The 23,935-nt window shown below is 37.0% G+C and overlaps 1 protein-coding gene across 1 annotated transcript in view; it reads left to right on the forward strand.

Annotated features, from left to right (window-relative positions):
• The first annotated feature begins 19,460 nt into the window (after nucleotides 1-19,460).
• LOC149185266 (uncharacterized) overlaps nucleotides 19,461-23,935 on the forward strand; it is a 53,975-nt gene continuing 49,500 nt past the window's right edge. Inside the window, exons 1-4 of the mRNA XM_089419068.1 lie at nucleotides 19,461-19,630; nucleotides 19,733-19,788; nucleotides 22,363-22,486; nucleotides 22,687-22,793. Of these exons, the coding sequence (XP_089275194.1) occupies nucleotides 19,543-19,630; nucleotides 19,733-19,788; nucleotides 22,363-22,486; nucleotides 22,687-22,793 (375 nt within the window). The 5' untranslated portion in view covers nucleotides 19,461-19,542. The remainder of the gene's footprint in view (nucleotides 19,631-19,732; nucleotides 19,789-22,362; nucleotides 22,487-22,686; nucleotides 22,794-23,935) is intronic.

Here is a 23,935-nt window from a genome sequence, read left to right on the forward strand (position 1 = left end):
TCTAAGTGTGTGATCATGTTCAAGTCCAACCTTGGTTTCATATCTGCTTCATCGATCCCACACTAAGCTAAATTATGGAAAGCTCCCTACCCAACCAACTTGACCCAACTCAGCCTCCTTGAACTACACATTGCGTAGTAGTAAGGCTCAATCTCCCCCCTTCCCTCCTGGAACTATGTAATGCGCAGTTCCTACCTCCAAGGACTGTGCATTGCACAGTCACAATGCTCAACCATGCCCTCTTGACCTCCACAACTGTGCAGTTCAACCTCCCAGCCAGCCTTCTTCTGCGTAGTGACAAGCAACAAGTTGCCTCCCTGGCTCCTTGAGCTATGTAATTTTGCAATCCCATAACCTCTCTCTCTATTATGTTGCACATTGGGAAGTCTGAAGGATCAATCTTGCCTCATTGAGCTCCTCAACTACGCAATCATATTGCCTAGGCCTCCAGAACTACGCATTGTGTAGTCTCAAGCTTCAGCCTATCACTCCTGGCCCCTGGAATTGTGCACTGTGCAATCCTTGAGTTTGCCTCTCAGTCCAACACCCAGTTCCAGCTCAATCATCATTTTCATGAAGCAAACTAGACTAGGAGATTTTTGGACTCATGTGAAGGAAGGTGTCATATGAGTCATCATTTGCCACATCATTTGTGGGTGTAAATATGTAATTTCCAATAATATGAGAAATGTAATGTAAAGTGGAAGTCCAAGGGTCACCTATGGAATGTGAAAAGTCAATAGAATTCAAAGAGTCTCATGTAAATTCAAAAAGTTAGATTGAAGTTCAAGAGCCATGAGGGTAGTTAAAGGGTCACACTGGAGGTGGAGAGTCACCTCATTTTGTTATATATACACCCTCATAGCTCAAGCAAGGGACTTTTCTGCTTGGATGCTCTAACAAGGCATTAGAGAGGAAGATAGTTCTTTTGAGGAGCAAGTGGTAGCTTTAACGCTCCACTATTGGAGAAAGTGATGTTCATTGTAACAATGTATCTTGGAGTTTTTGCTTAATACTTGAAGCTCATTGAGCCAAGACACTTTCATGCATATGTCGTAAACATTGTAAGACTATTCTTTGATTGTTTTTATATATGTTGTTTCATTTGTACTAAATAAATTGAACTATTTTGGTGGCTTTAGTGCTTATCTTGTTGAAGGTGTGTTGTATTTGCTTTAACGATTGTTACATCTATGTGAACTATTTCGCTAGTTATTTAACGATTCTTATATGCTCATGTGTCTTTACTAGATTAGTATTGTTACTCTTCTTTAAAGGCTCATTTTTGTCTCCCTTCGGTGAAAGAGTTGTGCTACATTATACAATTTCACAAGTCATACTCACTTGTTCATTCAAAAGTACATGCACATTACTCTCTCGAGCTAACCATCGCAGCCAAGTGATTCATAAATTGTCATCGATATTCCACTGGACAGTTCATCACAACATATCTGATAATAATATATTAAAATTCTAATACACTATTACAATTTTATTAAAACTCTAGATCTGTAAATTTAACCGTAATTACTATATGCATGCGAATGGAAATAATGCAGAAAAATAGAGAACAAAAAAATAAGCTCACAAACACACATAAGATGTGATATATGCTCTAAGAAACCCTTTTGGGAGAAAACCCAACTGGAAGGTGAGGTTGCTCCGCTCTCTTTCTCTGTCTGGAAAATATGGTTGTAGGTACAAAGAAGTAATATCCATGACTCATGGGCTAGTACAGTGCACAAATCCTCTCTATGTGCTCTACCTCCAATCTCCCCTGGCTATCTTTGCTCAGCTATGGAACAAAATGCTCTCGAAAGAATGGAATGCCTCTTCCTCCTAGTGGCTCGGTTATAACACAATGTGGTAGCCTACTAGTGGTTAAGATTGACTACATCAACTCTTTACTAGAGTTACAATATAGAATATTCTAGAGTCTTTTACATCACAATCATGTGGCTAGCCCATTTTCCATGAATAATGGGGGCTAATGTGGCATCCTCCCGAACTATATGTGTGAAAACAGGAATGTCGATTTCTGAGTGGCATAACTTTTGCATACAGACTCTGATTGACGCGATTCTTGCGTTGTTGGAAAGATTATGTGTGTAGAATAGCATGGAAAGGTGCATGCTAAAGTGGTAATTTTTTACTCCCAAAAAGCATGGTTTGATGCCTCAAAATGCTCCCATAAGGTTTCAAAACCTGTTTCGCAAACCGGGTCCTATCGATAAAAATGGTCCCTTGAGCTTATTCATCCACTTTTTCCACTATGAATGCATCAAGATGGATGGAAAACAATATAATGATCCAATCTGGATCACCAAGATAAATCTCTAAGTAAAATGGTAGTCGAGCCTTATTTCCGAAAGGGCTCTTATACCAAACGTTGCGAAGTCTATTTGGGACTTTTCATCGGGGAGACCCCCTTGCATGTTGATGGCTTCCAACACTGTCAACAGGGTGCAACAATATTATTTGTGAAAAATAAAGATGGAAAACTTAAACTGTGTATAGATTACATACAACTTAATAAATCTAACATAAAGAATAGATACCCATTACCATGAATTAATGACTTATTCGACCAATTGCGAGGAGTAGCAATGTTCTCAAAAAACGATTTGGGATTCGGTTATCATCAAGTGTGGATCAAGGATGAACAAATCCATAAGAAAACATTTCAGACAAGGTATGGCCATTAGGAATTTGTGGTAGTACCATTTGGACTGACTAATGAGCCTACTACCTTTATGTGCATTATGAACAATGTATTGTGTCCTTAGATAATATTATGGTATTATTTGTTGATGATATATTGGTATACTAAAAGACCAAGGAGGAGCATGAGCAACACTTATCTATGGTATTACAATTATTGATAGAGCATAAGATATATGCAAATATAAATAAATGTGAGTTCTTCTAGTCAAAAATCTATTATTTGCGACAGATTGTCTTAAAGGAGGAAGTAGTTACTGACCCAAAAAATATTAAAGCCATTATGGAATGGCCAACACTAAAGGACGTAGTTGAGGTTAGATCATTCATGGTCTCGCATGTTACTATAGGAGATTTATTAGAAATTTCTCCAGATTGGTCACCCAATCACAACATTGCAGAGAAAGGGAAAGAAAAATATTTGGACATCTTAGTGTGCTGCTTTGAGCAGTTGAAGTATTTACTCACCCACACATCAGTTCTTCAAATTGTTGATCCAAAAAAAGAATTTGTGGTGTGTCAGCTGCATGCAAATAAGGGTTGGGCGATATTCTCATGCAAGAAGGGTAGGTTGTTCTCTTTGAATCTTAGAAATTAAATGAGCATGTATAGAATTATGTGACTCATGACTTGGAGCTTATTACGATTGTTCACCCTTAAAAATGCAGATACAATATCTCCTAGGAAGAAGACTTATATTAATGTCAGACCACGAAGGCCTAAAATACTTGTTTGACCAACCAAAATTGAATGTCAGGTAGGCTCGACAGTTAGCCTCAATTAGTGAATCAATTTTGAAATCAAATACATTAAAGGGAAGGAGAACCGAGTCGTTGATGTACTCAACAAACGAGTTCAATTGGTTCATATAACATCCATTAGTTCTTGTGGAAATGATATTAGAGAAATAATTAAAAGAGTTGGACAACAAGATGAAAAGTACCAACATTTAAAGGGAAAAGTTACAACAAGAGTCTGATGGTGAGAAAGACAAAAGATTTCATCTCACATAAGATGGTTTGATCATATTTATGAACATAGTTTATGTGCCAAATGAAAATGGCTTGAAAAGGATCATGTTGAAATAATTTCATGCAAAGCCATATTCATACCACCCAGGCTACCAAAAGACATTAACAACCATTAAGAAATTTTATTATTGGCCCAACTTGAAAAATGGGGTGGCTGATTTCATTTTAAAATGTATTGATTTCCATCAAGTAAAGGCTAAGTGAAACCACCTACCTGGTTTATTACAGCATATCCCTATTTTAGAATGGAAGTGGGAAGTAATCTTAATGTATTTTATCACATAATTACCATGAAAAACCAAGCAACATGATTCCATCAGGTTATGGTGGAAAATTTGGGCAAGTTTGTTCACTTTGTAGCTGTTAAATCAACTTATACAACTAGTGACATGACCAAAGTTTTCATGAAGGAGGTGATAAGATTGAATGGAGTACGCAAAAGAATTACCTCAGATAGAGATGCCAAATTCACTTCTAAATTTTTGAAATAATTGTTTACTAGTCTATAAAGAGATTTGGCCTTTAGCACAACATATCATCCATAAACTGGTGGGAAAACAAAGAGAACAAATAGAATCCTTGAAGATATGTTGATAATGTATATAATGCACCAACCAAGGAAGTGGGAAGAGCACCTTCAACTGGTGGAGTTTTCCTATAATAATGGGCACCAAGAATCATTGAGGATGAGTCTGTTTGAGGCTATATATGGGAGAAAATGTAATACTCCTATCAAATAGAGTGATCCAGTGAACATGGTTCATGTTAAACCTGACATGTTAAAAGAGATGGAATAAGAAATGGTAACCATCAAGAATAATTTAAAAGTGGCTCAAGGCAGGCATAAAAGCTATGCAAACCAACATAGAGTTTATAAATAATTCGGAGTGGGAGAGCATGTCTACCTACGAGTTAAACCCAAGAGGAGTTCCCTAAAAATTGGGTCTTGTGCCAAGTTGGCACCATGGTTTTGTGGTCCATTTCAGATGTTAGAGAGAGTGGGGCTGGTGGCATATAGATTGGCCTTACCCCTATTGTAAAAGTTTATGATTTTTTCATGTTTTTTTGCTTAAAAATTATCTACAAGATGCAAATAATGTGATTATTGGTTTGTGCTACATGTGGAACCAAAAGGAGAATTCCAGCTAGAACCTTTATGCATCCTAGATTGGAGACAAATTGCACTCTAGAATCGAGTTATCAAGCAAGTCAAGGTGCAGTGGAGGCACTTTGGGCCTGAGGAAGCCACATGGGAAATGGTTGATCAAATGCGGGCGACGTCTCCAATTATGTTTGCTATATATATATATATATATAATTGTGCAAAGCTTTTAATATAAAGTTCATTGTTGTTTGTGCTGGGTTAAAGCACTGTTGTAAATGTGTTTGAATATAAAACACCAAGGATTGTGTTCCTATAAAGGGGTGGGGTATATGACATATGCATTTTACAAATTCCCACTTCTAAACACTGTAAATATTCCTTATAATTATTTAGCCACAATTATTTGGCCGAGAAAAAGGGATACAAATTTTAGTAGCTTGAGGAAGAAGATTGCTTGAGAAATGTTGTTATCTTAAATGCTAGCCAGTGAAACTGAATGTTGTGTTTAAAGAAGCTAGTTGTGTTATTAATTCAACCAAAAACAAGGGCGTGCCCAGATTCCTGTTGGGCAAAACTACGAGCAAGAAGAGGACAAAAATTAGTAAAGGTATGGGCTATGTTGTCCAAAAAAGGGGGTCTGCGTAGACCACGTAGGGGAGACGATTTTTCTGTGAAAATGGTGAGGAGAAAATGTCCTTAGTCAGTTAGAACAACGATGATAAGTGGAGACCTGGGGAGGTTTGTGAAAAGCACAGAGGATTCAATCACTCAAGCAGAACATAGTAGTAAGAAACAGAGCATCATGGGATTGAGAGGATCAATTGTGAAAATATTATTCAAAGTGGAACACTTTGTTGATAACCATCTGGGGAACCCAAAGGGCTTTCTAGGTGAATATCACATATTAGTGGCTTATGTAAGGTTGAGGAACCCACTAGGAAGCTTGTGGATTGATGAAGCTACTGACTAGGAGACATAGACACTTGGGTATTTGTGAGGGTTGATGAAATGGCAGATGTTGCCTTAGGCCTGATGAATTGGTGCTTGAATCACTTAGGAAGTGTCTAGAAAATGTGATCTCTGCACTCTCATGATAGTTTGTCCAGCTAACGAGTCTTCCCATAATAAAGTGGAATTTCTTTTCCTGAAAGTGAGTTTAACACTCTGTGTTAGAATCCTGGTACTGATGCTGGTTGTACTCTAAATTACTTTAAAATCTAGTGAGTGAAGCTAGTGTAGCCTTGAGACACCCTGTTTTAGCTGATATGACTAGTTGTTTCCTGTGTTGATGCCTACCGTGTGCAAATGGATATGTTCCTTATCTTTGACGTGATTGTTTGTATAATTGGTGGGTGAGGTGGTGTAGCCTTGGTACACCCTAATTCAACTGATGCTATTGATATTTTCTTTGAAATCACTCATCCTCAAGATCTAAAATATGGCTTGGGGGTGACAACCGCAAGAAAGAACTAGTTGCAACTTGCCTATGGTTGGGTGGAGAGTTGAAGTCTCACTCTCAGTTGCAAAGCTATGTTGCTACACAAGATAAGTGCTCACTTGAGCTCCTTGCATTTAATGATATGTACATGTTTATTGTATTGGTTGCATGCTTATACTATTAATGAGGAATGTGGAATTCCTGTGAGAAGTAGGGATGTTGATTCCCTGTATAAGTTTATGAAAAATGGTTAAATTCCTATATATGTTGAGATATTGAACCTCTGTGACTTTTAGTCATAAGGAGATGGTGAATCAGTGTGTTTGTTTCATTAAATCTGTTGATTATGATTTACTATTTGTTGGAAATGTGTTGTCATTGATAGCAAAGACAATCACTGGTGGTAAAGGTATGGTGTAGAGGCTTTCGAGCCAGTTTTGGAGAATTAGATCATCTCATGTGCAAGTGTAAGACAACCTATATGGATATAGCTATGATGGATCTTTCCAAAGGAATATGGAAGTCTTCAACATGCATCTTGGATCAAAGATAGATCCAGTCAAAGTATGGTGACCCCAAGGTATCCATAGTAGAGCTAAAGGTGGTTGGTGAGCCTTTGGCGTGTAGCCAAAGTTGGTATAAATGCCAAACTTAGCGAAAATTCTTGCAGAATCTCTAAGCGAGAGCATCGGGAAAATGTGGAAGCAACAGATTGGGTTGGAGGAGCCCACATTATAGGTTGGCCTGGAGGGTTCAATGTGGTAGAATTATTTTAGTGCCCAAGTCTAAGTGAGTGGGATGACAGTGGTGGTAAGGGTGGTAGTGATAGTCAATGATAAAGGTGCTAGGAGGTCCGCACAGTGACAACAAAGCCTGCAAAGGCTTGCCCAAAGGAGTGTAAAGGGAGCACAAAGCGTCAGTGTCGGGTGGCGGACGACAGGACACGACAACATTGTGAAGACCAATGAGGAGTAGAGCAGGAGGTCCCCATTTTGACAACTCATCCCACTGAAGGTGAGCCCATAAATTGCAAAGGGGAACACAATGGAAGTGTTGGGAGATAGGCATTGGGCCATGCGACGACATTCTGACTTCCCGATAGAGGGAAGTCTTGTCAGGCCTAGAGGTCCTGGAAGTGGTTTCCCGCATAATTGATCACACAGATCAACGATGGGGAGCTACTATGAGGGCACCCCTTCCAAAACCACAATCCACTTAGGAGTGGTGTAAGAGCTAGATTTTTGAACTTGGTGGTTTTATATTATAACGGAGGTTGGTCGCAAAACAAGGCCTCGAAGGACCCTTTCTCTATCCTCTGAGAGGACAAGTGGCAAAAATTGATTAGCCTAGATGATGTCAGAGGATGAACTTAGCATGGACATGTGGTAGGTGGATTCAGCATTTTCGGTGACCCGAATGGCCCTTTTCTAGGTGACACATGTCACCACTCATAGGTCAACACGTGGCAAGAGTGATGTCGTCTCGGAGGTATGACTATGTCAGTTAATAAACAGGCACTAAGGAATCAACCAGAAGATAAATCGCCGAGACATGGAGGACTGACAGGTAGCATTACGGTAGAGCGACATTGAATGAGAATGAGGTCGGGTGGTCCCCATAGGACACGTCGACCCGGCGGCATGACCCCAGTGGATTCACAAAGATGCACAAACTCAATACATTGGGAGGAAGGGCATTATGGGCTAAGTGCCCACACATGGATCTATGCCACAGGTAGAAACCAAGGGCACAGAGTAAATAAAGAGTCGTAGAGGCGCTAGGAGAGGGTAAGCACCAACCCTTTTTTATTGTTTCACATAGAAATAAAGGAGCTTAGACCTTTGGGTTGATGGGTGGTTGCCTCGTGTAGAGGCATGATAAATGATAGGGAGCCATTAATAAAGAAGTTTGGCCCACAAAGGGCTTAAATAGGCTAAGCGCCTGAAAGTTTGAGCCAGTGGTCACATCACCTAGTCCCATGGAGGGAAAACAAGTAAAGGTGTCAGCAAAAGGAGCTAAAGGCCGAAGTCATCAAGTTTGGAAACATTGTCAATGGAAAGCCTTTGGGCTTTGGATGGATGAGTCGACAACTGTGACTTGAGAATTTGAGTCAATACAATTGCCAAGAGCTCTGGTTCAAGGCAGCAAGGACCACAACACGCAGGAGCAATTTAATGGAGCCTATTGTGATACATAGCTAGCCATCCCTGAGCTTTATTGCAAGTTAGTTTGAATTAAATGAAAAATATGGTGTGTTGTAGTGTTATCCTCTAGTCCTATGAACCCTCAAGAGTAACAAAGGAGATCCATGTTCTGAGTAGAGGCACATATTAAGGGAGGAGCTCTTTGAGACTACATATTGACTTGGATTTAATTCTTAGTATGAAAAAATCACACAGGTGCCCATTCTTAGATTTAATTCAGTTGCAGTGGCTGAGAAGTAGTATAGAACAGAGAGATAATGTTGTCCTTTCATAGTCTGACTGAGAATTAATTTATGGTATGGGAGAAACACATAGGTGCCCATTCTTATATTTAATGCAGTTGTAATGGTTAGGTAATTTTATGTAACAGTGGCATGGAGAGCCATGATGAGTATGCTCTTTAGTAGAATGAGATTGACTACAAAGACAACATCGATTTTTTGTGACAAGAAAAACAAAACCAAGGATTGCAATGGAGCATTGTGGTGTGAAGAGGAGAGCTCTGATGAGTGCAACATTGTGAATGTGTAAGGGAGAAGGTGATTCGGCCAAGTGTGTAATAGAGATACAATGAAGCAGAGGGTAGTGACCAGAGCTGGCTGAGCAGTAGGGAGCACAATTCAAAGGAGAACTGCACCGTTGAAGGAAAGGAGCTGGTATTGAGTTAGATCAAATTTGTATTTTTTGTAAATGTATTAGCCTCTGTTTTTTAGTTTGAAAATTGTATGAAAAAGAGAACATTGGCTAGAGTAGGTAGTGGCCTACATTCAAAAGAGGTTGGTGCCTCTAGGCAAGTTGGGGTTTGCTAGCTGAAGGGGGTTGATGCCTCTTGTGAGTGGGTGTTCAGAAATAAACTAATGTAATTGAGAAGGTGCTTAATTTACATCATAACAATAAATAGATTGGTGGTTTTCTCCCTTTGGGTTTCCACGTAAAAATCCCTGTGTCAATATGTGTGTGTTGATCATTTGATGGAATGTGTGTACATGTGAATGGATTATCTTGTTGATAATTCGTAATATATTATGGATGCACTCTCAAGTAACTGACATTAGTGAAAAGAATGAAATACTTGTGTTTCAAATTATCATAAACTCTCTATTACTGATTCACCTACCCCCCTCTCAGTGATTCCTTATTCCAACATGTTGAAGTGAAACTCAACACCCCCATTTTTTACTTATTTATTTCAAATAACGGGGACCCATTCCATAATTTTTTGGCTAAATCACCTTTTAATATTTTTTCATTTAGTTAAGTGTCCTACAATTTTGCCAGATTCCTATTTTCTTCGAATTTCTATTTTGATTGCTTTATTGAGTTCGAATTTTCGCAAACTTTCCATTGGACCTCGTTTCATCCCATTTGGTTACATGGTTTGCAAATGGCGCTTCACCAAAGTTTGATGATTTTTACTGCGAAGGCTAAAAAATGTACAAAGTGTATATTATTTTAATTCTTGTAAATAAATTAGTAATTGATTGTAAATATTGATTTTTTATTAATTTTTTCTAACAATCCTACGGAATTACCACAACAAAATTGTAGAACAATTAAAGTGATGTGCTTAAGATCTCGGAAGTTAATATAAATTTCAATTTGTAATACTCCCGAAATCCCGAAATGATTCATTCTCCAAAGTGGCTATAATTTTTAAGGTTAGGACTTTTATTACCAAGTGGTTGTAGTTTATGGATGGGACCCACTCCATGTAGGCTCCACTTCGCCTTATACCCCCCACTCCAACATTCCTTAGCACACATCACAATATCGGAACCCATATATCGAAGTTGCACCTTTAAAAAATTACGATAAACATAAACCGTGATAAAGCCATCACTCATATAGTCAAAAATCCATCAGAACTTTATTATATCATAACTTTTCTTTTGAGAAAGTTATGATAAAACTCATCTCTGATATTACTTCCCTGATGACCACTTAACTAATATAATCACATTAAAGGGGCTTTAACCAAGGTTTATTACAAGTCTCGTGCGCCTTAATATAAATGAATATAATAATCCATTGGACCCATAACCATCATTTATTATATCAACATTTGCATTATCGTAAGTTGTATTATGTGACACCTCTGATATTTCCATTAAAGCTCTTTATCGAAACTTTTTTTTATTGGAAGCTTGTTCCTAAAACTCTCGGTATGATTCCCCCGATATGTCACTTACAATATAACTTACTCTCTAATACTTATGATATCCGATGGCTCCATTCCTTCGATCTTCGATGTTTCACTTCACCTCCGATGTCCCTCATAACTTAGATGAGCTTGGTCTAACTTTTGTTTAATAACATTTGTATAAAGTTTGTTCATTAACGTTTGTGATTTATTTTAAGGTTTTGTATATAATATTTGATATTATTTTAACAATATTTAATTTATGGTTTATTAAATTAATTCTAATTAGTGCAATTTTTAGTTAATATGTTTTTTTTGGTAGGTAAGCATCCATGGGGGATTTGAACCAGTGACCTATCGCAAGGAGTGCCTTAACAGTGCACCCATTCACCGTCAATCAAAAGCCCCGTGGGCAATTATTGTAATTGATTTAATTAATTCAAATTTTATATTAATAATTAGATAATTATATTGGATTTTGTAATTAGCTCAACTTTTTTTAGTTTGTAATTTAATTTAATGTTTTTAAATAGAATGTATATAATTAATTAACAAATTGTAATTAATTAGCTATTAATTAATTTTAATTGTATATTTAATTAGAATTATATTTTTTTATTATAATTTCTGAATTTTAGCCCACACATGACATTTTCTAGAATTCACATTATTTTGGTACTTCATCTTTGGAGAGACATATCTGGAGATTTACTCAACCAAATGAAGCCCACAATAGCTCGTTGGAAAGTTAAGACAAATGAACACAATCTGAGATGGTTAATTTTAGAAAATCTCATCATTTATTGACCCAGAAATCTAGTGGAAAGAAAATTGACGAATTTCAATCATTTTTTTTTTTGTTGATTTGGGCAAATGTTATTAGTTTTGGAAAATGGTTGTTACTGATTCTTCTTCCAGCGTTTCTCAAAAGCCAATCAAACCCAACAGAAGTAATCACATCTTGAAATTTATTTGGATTTTAATTTATTATTTTATCTAACAACTTGTTGAGAATTGATTTTGATTTTTCTATTTTGTTCATGAAATCTGTTTTAATTTACTTTTGATTGGTTGTGGCAGGAAAGTAGTTGAGGAGATGACGAAGAAAAGATTTGGATCAATGGAATTGCTCCAGCAAGAGAGAAAAAATAATTCCGGCCGATCAAATTTGTGGGAGCAAACTTATTCTCCAAACAATTCTCCTATTTTGATTTTCACTTGTAATTATAAATATGACTTTTAGAGAATGCTTGAGTGACTCCTCTCTTCTGCAATTTTGTAATTCTTAAAGCACTATTGTAAGGGATTTTCAAGTTGTAGAAGAAGGAGGAGAAAACTCAGATCTGAGTAATTGGGATTGGTCTTTTTCAATTCTATACTTTGTATTGGAAGCGTAATTTTCACTATTGCAACTCTTTCTTTTAACAACAAAGTTTATGATTTGAGAAAGATTGTTGGAGATCAATTCAAGGAACAGAGCAAGAGACCAAGTTTCATTAGTTTGTAATTTGAATACTTTTATTTAATTGCAAATTTCATTTATGTAATGGTGGATCTGTATAAAATTTGCTCATGTTATGCATTCAAGTTTGATTTGAGGAAAATGTCTTTTTGATTAGCTATCTGATTCATAGTCACATAGATCTATTATTAATTTCTCTTTGCTCAAATATTTAAATCAGATTTCTAAGTAACTATTTACTTAGAAATATGTCATCAAAAAACAATTTAATTACTATTGGAATTATGAGAACTATTTCTTGGTTTTGATAGTCAATTATTCATTGTTAAATGATCTGCAAACAGAACATGTTTTGGTAATTATAATATCAACTAGTAGAATTATTTCATTAGCCAGATATTCATCATAAACCAGACATGCTTGAAATCTCAATCATTTAATTACTTTGCTTTTGGTTGGGTTAGATCTACATCTTCTTAATCGAGATAGGCTTATGATTTCTTTCCTTTTGCTTGCATTCTAGGATTAGTTTGCATTTAGATTAATCATTACATTTCTAGAAGTACTCTTACCAAAGAGGCAAATTTGAGTTGTGTCTTGGCTAAGCTCTAGATCAGCTTAAGGATCACTTTCTTGCCTGATCAACAAAAAGAGTCGAACTAATGTTTCTTCTCTATTGGTAGCTGAAAATCGTACTTTAAGCCAATAGAGGTAGAGAGAAGGTAACTGGATCTAGTTTAACTAGTTGGAACCACCATTCCAAACGGAAAAGGATCTACTCTAAGGTTCCGACCGTGTGCTCCCCCTTATAATGTTGAGGCAAACATTACAAGCCTACAACACAAAACTTACATGTATTATTGTTATTTCATTATTTGTTCCATGTATGTGAATTCTGTTGAATGGAAAGAAATGCATGATTATGTTATAGTTGGGAAGATTGATTGAATTCCCTATGATGTTGTGAAGTGCACTTATATGCACATTCTCTGTATATTTTACTGAGCAAGTTAATGGTTTGAGTTTTATTTTCGTCACAACAAATTCTGGGAGTAAGATTTTTGTGTGCTTAAGCAAAGTTTAGGTGATGCTTAAAAACGTTGAATTCATGGCTTCCATAGGCATGGCACAGTGGAAGGGAGTTTGAAAGATCTTGGATCTTCATCCTCAATCTCATTGAAAGCAAGTCAATCTTCAACATGCAATCGATTCGCGAAGACTTTGGGCCTAGGCAAAATTCCTGTGTAAAATCAAGAAGAATCTGGTAAATCCTTTTACGTGAAAAGCCTTACAAACAGTTCGATAATCGCCTTTGGGACCCGCCGGGTTAGTCAGCTAGGCTAGGCATGCTGGGACTGGAAGTAAATTGGATTCACCAACTAGTTTGGTGGGACCTATTGGTCGGGGTCACGTTGGTTGAGCCTGGGAGTAGGGTGGGCTAGTAATTAGCCGAGATCGTTAACTAATGAGCTAAGTTAGGGTTGGGTCTCTGAGTAATGTTCTGCCTTGTGTTTTCAGCGAAATACACTGACTACCGACTATACACAAGTGCGCTTGTTCCACATGGACTTGTCCATGGTGGTAAAGTAGTCACATAGGTGCCATGCAAGATGCCATGTGGGTGACATGTGGGAGTTAATACTGATGTGGCAAGTTTAGTGGGTCTAACTTTAAATGGCCATATCTTGTGACCCATAAGTCAGATTGGGGCCAAATCTATATCACCAAAAAGGTCTCGATGAGATGAATGCTACGATAATATGCATTTCTGGTTTTGGAGGAGTTGAAAAACGAGAAATTTTATGACCCCATTTCTATAACAGAACTATGGAGGCCGGGGTTTTGATAGTAATGCACTCTTCTACATTTAGTATGGGCTTTGGGTAGTGAAAGGGGCATGTTACAAGCAAGTTAACTCATCATCATTATTTAAAGAAGGCCGTGGCATTTGAAATGACATCTAATGGCTCATAAGGGGGTCAACTTTCACTCATATGGAATGCCTTTAAAACTTGTGTTGTTAACCTATTTTCTTATGTAAAAAAAAAGACAAGTTCTTATTTAATAAAAAACAATATTAAATCTTGCTTTAAGATCAAAAAATAATTTTCACTAAATAATATATTAAAAAAATAAAATTATACATTATCTAAACATCTGTCTTCCGGATCCATCACACAAATGAGTTGATTGTTGACATATTTTGGACCAACTAATCGTCCTAATGATGAACCACATTAGTTGGTTCGAAATGCGTTGATAATCAACTCATTTATGTGATGGATCCAAAAAACATATGTTTAAACATTTCTACTCACAAAAGTCTTCATTCATATATTATACATTATCATTGTTGAGGTTTTAATAATAAAATTATTTACTTTTAAATAACATCTAATCTACCCTAAAACTGCTTCTGCTTGGCTAAGAGCTCATCTTCCTCAGATGTGAGGAAATAGGCTAATGGCCCAAGACCTAAAGGCATCTGGAAAGAGCGAAAGCCTGCTCCCTTGCGAACCACCAACATGTCATTCCAAGTGGCGCGATTTTCCTTGAATAATGGTGTTGAGTCAACCTGCATTCGTGAATAGCAACAAGAGATTGCTATCCTTAGTACTACTTTGACCACTAAGTTATGATAAGTTTTCTCACTATAAAAACAAATAACAACTAATTTTCAATTTTGATACTATAATAATCTTAAGCAAAATTTTTCCAGATAAATCACATTGAAGTTTTAAGGTCCGCAATTTCCACCCTATTGAAGTTCATCATAGGAAAAAGATAGATAGTAAAATCACGTGGCAACAAGAAGTCCAAAGGAAAAGTCATTGATGATTCTGCCTTATATAGTCCCACATCCACACCTCTCACCTCGTCATCTAACCTTTATGTGAAAGAATTGTTAAATGCAAAAAAAAGGTTGGACGTTTTAGAAGCTAAAGGGTAGGAAAGAGATCATAAAATTCATATAATAACGGTTGAGAACAAGGCATTAGCAGAAAGCAATAAAATTTTAAAAGAACAAGTGGCATTGCTACAGGAAGCTCTCCTGATAGGGAAGACAAAATGGCAACGCATGAAGGCGGATGTGCAAAACATAAAGAAATTTGTAGTGGAAAGTACAGAGGTGGTGAATGTGAAATCATCCCAGGATAAAAGGAAAATGATTGCCCAAATAAACAACCATGAAGAGAACACAAGAGAAGAAACGAAAGGAGATTCCACCAAAGTTTCCAAAACTTGGGCTCAAGTTATTAGCAATTCTGCTAATAAGGAAGGAGAAACAAATATTTAGGTTGACAACATGCAAGATAGTGAAGGCAAGGAAAGACAAAATAGGGTAGGAAACATGATTATTAAAGGGGTGAAAGACTATGGGAAAAATGAATGTACTCTTGACCTTGCAAGAGACTTCTTGAAAGACAAGTTGCTATGGCAAGGACAAATGTGCCAAGCATGGAGGGTGGGTAAGTTTAATGGGGAGAGAGCCAGGCCCATAAACGTCATTATGCCTAGCTTGCGTGATAAATATATCATTCGAAGCAAGAAACATCTCTTGAGGGGTTCTCGTTTTTTCCTAGAAGAAGATTTAACTGTAAAACAACAGGAAGAAAGAAGGGAGGAAATTTTAAAGGTTAGAGCAGCAAGAGATGAAGGAAAGAGAGCATGGATTTATAAAGGCAAAGCTGTGATAGTGCGATTTGGACCTCCTTCCAAAACAGAGCAGCAAGATGGTAATAAAGAAGAGGCAACAAACTCTTCAACAGGAAATCAGAAAGCAAGGTCAGTATGGGAAAACAGGGACAAAGACTCAAACGTGAGTCTTGCATGTCAAAATAAATAGCGATCAAGTCATACCTAGGTTTCCTTAAGATTAGTTTGTTGGAACTGCAGAGGTTACCCATGGAGACGAGGACCTGGGTTAGGGCCTATTGCAGAAAATAGAGACATAATTTGCCTCATAGAAACACATGAGCGTGAAGGGTGTAAGACACCTTTGTTTGAAGGATACTGGAAGATGGCAGTGCGGAACAAGGCAGCAGGGAATGGCAAAGGGCACGGAGGTATCATGGTTTTAGTAAGGGAGAAAGAAGGTCGTCTCATTCAGTTAGAAAAAGAAGACTCAAATAAACAATTCATTTGGTTTAAAATATTAGAAAATGGAAACCACATCAGAATTGCAGCACGCTATTTTGCGCCGCAGGTTCCAAAAATCTACAAAGGTAGAGGGCTTGACCACAAAGATCCATTTGTAGCTTTAAAAGCAGATATTGCAACATATTCACAGCTAGGTGAAGTCCTTATAGTGGGTGATTTCAATGCTAGGATTGCAAGTGAGCAAGCTAGCTTTCTTTGTTGTAAAGATGATTGTGACCCTATTTGGCTTATAGAAGAAAGTAATCATCAGTGGGAAAGAATTTCAGAGGACAAGGGCTGCAATCTCTTTGGTGAATAATTGCTTACTCTATGTGGGGCCTTTGATTTAGTCATTTGTAATGGCTTGACTAGATGGGCAAAGTCCGGTAATTTCACTTGCAATACTTACAATGGAGTAAGTGTGGTAGATTATGTAATTTGTTCGCATGGTTTGTGTGAGAAAATGGAAGAAGTTTTGGTTGGAGGTCAGCTGTGGGATTTGAAATCAGATCACAAGCCAATTTATTTATGTTTCTCTTTGTTTGGAAAGAAACAATTAGAGTAAAAAATTCAGCATGTCCAACAAAATCTCCCACGGGGCAGAATTCTTTTGACCCCAGAAAATTGTAATACCTTCAAAATGTCGTTAGAGAGGCTCTTCGAGAAGGAGAAAATTACAATTCACAGCCTTCATAGTCATGAATTAACACATTTAATTCAATGCGCACTTGCAAAGTGCAAAAGAACAAAATTAAGAAGTCTGAAACAAATTGCTTTTTGGTTAATGCTTGGTTTGATAAGGAATGCAAAAAGGCAAGGAGAATGTGGAAAGAGTCAAACAAGGATAACATAAAGCTCAAATCTTACAAGCAGTTATTAAGCAAGAAAAAGGCCGATTTCATGGTTTCAAGGAGGGAAGAACTAATCTTCCTTGGGAAAAATAATCCCAAATAATTTTGGAAGGAGCTCCAACCGAAAAAGATACAAATTGGAAATAATATTACAGATTCTAAATGGTTTGACTATGCAAGACAACTCTATGAGCAGGTTCCCAAGGTTGACCCTCCCCCCTTGGTTAATACTGATATGGAACTCTTCACGGTACAAGAGGTAGACATGGGTATCAAGAAGTTGGGTGTTGGAAAAGACGTAGCTGAACTCCAAGCAGAATATCTAAAGTGGGGCTCAAAGATTCTCACACCTCACATTACAAAAATCTTCAACAACATCATACAACAAGGGCTCCCCACAGATTGGACAAATAGTTTGGCAATACCTCTTTTCAAGAGTAGTGACGTCAATAATCCCTCCAATTATAGGACCATCATGGTAACCCTTTGTTTGCAAAGCTATTTGGAAGCATGCTAGAAAACAAAATTAGCAAGTGGGCAAAAGAAAGAGATAAGCGTGCTAAAGGGCAAGTAGGTTTTAGACCTAAACATTCAACAGTTGATCATTGCATAACTTTAAGGCACATCATTGAAAAAGTTTGGGAGAAAAAAGAAGAAGTCTTTTGTTGCTTTGTTGATTTCAGAAAAGCATTTGACTCGGTTCCTAGGGATAAACTTTGGCACAGAATGGAGGAACTTGGGGTTCCTAAACATTTGAGAGCAGCTGTGCATAGGCTGTATGAAGAGGTGAAATTCAAAATTAGAACTTCAGCAAGCATTTCTGAAAGTTTTGGAAACAATATCGGGGTCAAGCAAGGTTTCCCACTGTCTCCTACCCTTTTTGGTTTATATATCGACAAGCTTGAGGAGTGGTTAAATTCGCAAGGGGGTGATGGTATCTATTTGCGCAAGTTTGTTATAAGGCTTCTTTTGTATGCAGATGGCCTTATTTTGATTGCTAAATCGGCTCTTGGTTTGCAAGAGCACTTACTATCCCTTGAGCATTTTTGTGAAAGTGTGGTGATGCAAGTCAATATCAACAAAACAAAAGTAGTGGTCTTCTCTAAGAAAAGAAAACATAACCAACATAAGTTCTACTTTGAAGGCAACATTCTAGAAGAAGTTGCGGATTACAAATACCTCGGAATTGACTTCAACACAAATCTAAGCTGGAATGGTTGTAGAAAGAAAAGAACTTTGGGGGGTTGGAAAGCATTTTATGCTTTTCAAAATAGGTGTAGAGAAGCAGAGTTATGGGACTAGAAAACCACTCAAACTCTTTTTGGGCTTCTAGTGATTCCCGTGATTCTCTATGGTTGTGAACTGTGGGCTAGCAGTACCTCCGACATGTAGTGGAGACAAATTGAGAAAATTCAGAAGCGTTTGATTACAAACAAATTTAAGATTAAAAGTACAGTTCCCTATGATATCTTGTTAAGTGAAACAAGGACTGCTCCTATTGAAACAATTGCTATGGTGCGAGTCATAAGGTATTTAAAAAAAATTGAGCAAATGGAAGAGGGTAGATGGCCTAAGGTTGTATTTAATGATAGATTGTGCAAGAGCAAAAAAACTTGGATGCAGCAAAATAACAAATGGTTTAATAAATGGGGTATTTGCTTGAACGCGTGTCCCATAAACAACAAAGAGATAAAAGCTTTTGTTATGGAAAAGTTCCACAAACGTAGTTGGGATAAGGAGCTAGGAAGAAAGAAAAATTACTATATTGAAGTGTTTAATCCCACTCATAATCATCAACCAAAAGCATACATAGAGACCAATATTGCTTGGAGAGCCAAAATTCTTATTGCTTAGTTAAGGACTAATTCTCATCAACTCCGTTGTGAAACAGGGCGCTGGAAAAGGCCAAAGGAAGTGTGGGAGGAAAGGGTATGCATTTTTTGTTCTTCTAGAAAAGTGGAAACAAAAAAACATTTCATTTTAGAATGTGAGACCTTCAAAGACAACATGGAAAGTTATGCAAATATGCTGGCAGTAAGCTCTTGGGATAATCTATTTAGCGAGGGGTTTGTCCAAAAGTTGGGAGCATTTATTTTGAAGCTTCATAGAAAAAGGGCTGAATACATCAAGTAGATGAAGAAGCATAAGCTATCTTTAGCCTCATGGATGTTAAAATAATTTCTTTCTTTCTTTCATTCATAATTATACTAGAGATGCAATGGTAAAATAATCTTTTTACTAGAACAATGATTTCTTAATTTAAATATAATATATTTATCGCTCTTCCAATTTTTTTTTTTTTATAAATAATTGTATTAACCTCTTTAAAATTAAATATAAAAAAATTGCATAATTCTCTCTCAAATGAAATATCTCGCACACTCCTTCCATTGATCCAATTGACCTTCTCACATCCATTTCATTGATCAGTCCTGGGACTTGGTTGAGAAATGCAGCAGCGAAATCAGAGCAGAGGTGGGGTGAGACCATCGGGGACTGATGGCTTTGACTACTCCTATCGCATGACCGTCGATCAAAGTAAGTTTTGTTTACATTTGCACGCAGTTTTATTTATCCGTGTAAATCTTTCCATTGTTTTGCCCCAGTATTGTTTCTTCTCTCATGGATTTTGTTGTTCAGGGTACCAGAAGGTAGCTCAAAGAAGGGGCCAGCTTTACAGAGCGTTACTATGCCAGGTAATGTCCATGCTTTCCTTCTCAATTATACCCATAGTTTCCTTCCCAAAAAAAAATGAACTATTGTGGACTTTTATTGGTTCAGAGTTTCTACCATATCAAGCTTTTTACTGGATCACATACGTATGTGTATTTTATTCTGATTACACCGACAGAAGGATAGGTGGAGTGCAAGGATATCAAATTTGTTGTTCTTCGAAGTTTTATATATTGGACAAAAAAGGATTGCAAAGATATCAAATTTCTCGCAAATTGGGTCATAGTAGAGTGAACAAGCTTTTTCAGTGTGTTTCCTCATCAAGTGGATGATCCGTGTATGATTGTAACTGTATTTTCATATTGTTTTGACTGATTAGGGGTCCAAGAAGGAGTGGAATACCTATTTACTAATAATGTACCAGCAACCACATAGTTAGAGGCATTGCTAGTGACAATTCGAACAACAGTCCCCTCTCACACATTGAACACAACTGACTACAGCTGGTCATACAGTAATGAGGCATTCTTTATTTGGTTAGGAGCACAGACAAATTTAAGAAAAACCGTGCATCCAAGACAAGAAATAAGGACATTTAATATAGCTTCGTTCTTTGTATCAATCCACCCATCAGACATAATAGTACAAACTATCCTTGCCTAGGAAGCACAATGCTCAGAAAGGATTTTATCTACATACTAAATAGCCGTAATCGAAACTCCACCATGAAAGGCTAAGAGCCGTAGAAGAAGGGTCTTTGAAAGTTGAAACCTACGCCACAGACAAAAGTGGCATCTACCGCAGTCTGTTAGCATGGGGATCTAGCAACATTATCCAGGGATTTCATGGGGATCATAAGGTTTTGCCCCCATTTTACACTCCAAGCTGACTCGAGAATCGGGTTAGGTAGAGTGAGTAAAAAATTACCTGTAGAACTAGGAGGGGGAATGGAAGGGGAATGCGAATGTGGAGGAGATAAAGCACTATTACTAGACGTAGGGGTAATAATGCTTTCAACAGCAGAAAAAAAGGTGGTTGCCTTATTCGAACCCACATTTTTGTTTCTCTTGGCATTACTCTTAGCTATGGGATTTAAATTGACTTGGCATTGACAGGTTACATCTGTGCATACTTTTATATAAGGAAGAACATCATGGCCAATGATTTTGGCAAGGTGTTATTTAAATAGTTCACTGCCCTACCCATTGTTCTATTGCAAAACGTTCATTGGACCCTTCTCACACCATGTTTGTTGCAATATGCACAACATAAGTTTCTTTCCTTTAGCAGTTTTTAAATATTATAGCGTTTTATGAGTATGAAATTAGAAAAAATGTGGTCACTGATTCATGAGAAAGAGTAAAATGCGTTGATTATGTTTTTTGTAAAAAAGAAAGCTCGAAAAATAGGTGAGAATAAAATTCTTCAGAATACCCACAATATTTTGTGCCCTATCTCCTCTGCTGCTAAACCTGTTACCCGATTTGCCTCCTAAAGAAACACTTCTTAAGTGAAGTTCTGGTCCGTAAATATAGCCTTTATACATGGCAAAGAAATTCTAGTATCCAGACAGTTGTAGAACCTGGAAAAAACACTCAAAAAACACTGTTTATCACTCTAAACTCTTGACCTGAAAGTATTCTCGGACAATTGAAAACCAAAATCAACCAAGTTGAATGTGTCTAAAAGGGTAAATTTAGCTTCAAAACCCCGAGATGCATAGATTATGGGTTTTATTTTTAATCTTCAGTGGATAGGATAAAGATCTTTGAATTTTCTTGATTTTTGCAGCTTTATTTTAATATGCTATTGCCTCCTACTTTGCCGTGTAGAAGGTAATACACTTAATTTTTCCTATGCTCATAGTTTTGGCAGTCCCTTATTTAATTCTTCACTCCTAAGTAAGCTTTCAAAAGTTTGTCTAGACTTTTCATTTATAGTTTTCTTATGTGCTTGACAGTGACGATACCTATAAACCTTAAGGAACATCGAAGGTCTACTTTACAAAGTTAGCTCTTAGGTTCTGTACATCAAGTTTGAACATAACATGCTACTCTCTACTTTAAGTAGGACGCCTTACTATTTAGGATACTTTAGGAGTAATTGGGAAATTTTTTGGTAGATTTTGGTTAGTGCAAGGGCATTAGGCATTGATTGTGGATGGCATTTGCCTAGGAGTATCTTCATAGATTATTAGATATAGGAATGGGAAACCAGTATTGAGTATCCTGCAACTTAGATATTATGTTTATTTGTTTACTGCACTGCTTGACATTCTGTGTAATTTTTGAAGTCTACATGCTATCACTCAGTAAGCATGTTTTGTTTTAGATGTAATACGCATTTGGGTCCCTAACATAGAAAGAATGTGTGCACTGAAATTTGAATTTGGAGGGATTCCAGTCAATGCTGAAGAGATTTATATGAGGAAGATAGTGCCAACTTTGCATATTAGTTAATCTTATCACTTTACATTGACTTTCTGTTTATTCTTGATGACTAAGTTCTTAGAGCACAGAAATACATTCCATGTATAGGTTTAAAAGGTTATTTATTGACCTCTTCCGTCTTTTATTTCTCAATTTTGTGAGTTACAGGCCGCTTGTCAAGTGTTGGGCATACTGTGGGTAGCCTTGGCAATATTGAAAGGAAGAGAGGTCAACAGAATTGCAATGCTTTCAAGTGCCATTGGAATTATTGCACTATCTGCTGGAGAAACTGGTGATTGAGAGCATTGCACATGAGATGCTAATTATTCTATGGAGAATTTTTAAATATTATATTGAATATCTGTGTTTTACTTGTGTTTAATAGGTTCTACTTAGTTTATGGACTAAGTATGTTGCTTAGTCTTTTCTTTTCCTTTTACTTCCAATCAAATACATATTTATATGACTTGAAACCATTATTTGTGTTTCAAGGTCGAAGATGGAGTAATCCTAAACTTCTGAACCTTTACATGCTTGCATCATCTATTGCAACGACACTATCACTTATACATTGCGATTTGGGCCACTTCTCAGCTCAGGTAAGCAGCATTTTGCTTAAAATTTCCCTGCTTGTATGGTTTTTCAAGCTTCGAGCTAAATATGGTGTCATAAATGGAGTGATTCTTCATTCAAGTTAAAATTTAATACACTGAATGAGTTGAGATGCACAGCCCAAGGGATATACAATGAACTATGATATGGTGTCTATCCCTAATTATTTTTTTGTTAGGAATTGATGTGTATTGAGATGCTATGTTTGACCCATTGTGCTAGGCTCTAACTACAACATTATATAAAATATTAAATAAATTTAATTATATCATCTATATTTATTTGCATTTTTACATCAAGAAAATGCCTTTAAACATTGGCCAATACTAATTTTACATTTTTAATATGAAAAATAGCTCTCTATTCATATTGGGTCCAAAATTTTGCTGCCATTCTTAGAATGAAAAACAGGTTGCAATAGGCACACGCCTGTTTGTCAGGTTTTGACTACCTAGAGTGGCAAAGAACATATAAAATTCAGACTTACCTGATATCTGGTACCTCTAGCTGGGGTGAGCTAGGATTCCGTATTACTTGCCACATGCATGTCCTCAATCAGAAAAAGACCAGAGGGTAAGCAGATGAACTTATTGACTAGCTGCTAGATGCTGCGGTAAAAGCTTAGAAATCCCTAAACAAGATATCTGAAGTAGAAGTTGACTAGGCAACACAAAACATACATTGTGTCGATGAATGTTGCAATGAGACCATTAGTGGATATAGGAGACTGACCAGCACACCTCAGGTAACAGCTACTGAAACCCTAAAAAAAGCTAGTGTCACAAAAACGAATAGCACAACAGGCCTATAAATAGCACAACTGACCTAAATTCCAACATCGACCAGCAAAGGACAAAATTAAAAAAACCTTGGTGAACTCATGGTTATGTTGCAGACCAACACTAAAAGTTCCTCCACATGAGCACTTCATGTTAGGTCAAAGAAACACAGGAAAGCCACTATGAAAAAGGGGTTAAATACCAGGCAAACTATTAGTGGCAATGAATGTTGCAATAAGACCATTAGTGGCTATAGGAGACTGACCAGCAAACCTTGGGTAACAGCTACTGAAACCCTAAACAAAGCTAGTGTCACAAAAATGAATAGTACAACAGGTCTATAAATAGTG

Source organism: Pinus tabuliformis, chromosome 3_2 (genome assembly GCF_031772625.1).
Source record: "Pinus tabuliformis cultivar Carrire ecotype Pingquan chromosome 3_2, CPIR1, whole genome shotgun sequence".
Taxonomy (NCBI): Eukaryota; Viridiplantae; Streptophyta; class Pinopsida; order Pinales; family Pinaceae; genus Pinus; species Pinus tabuliformis.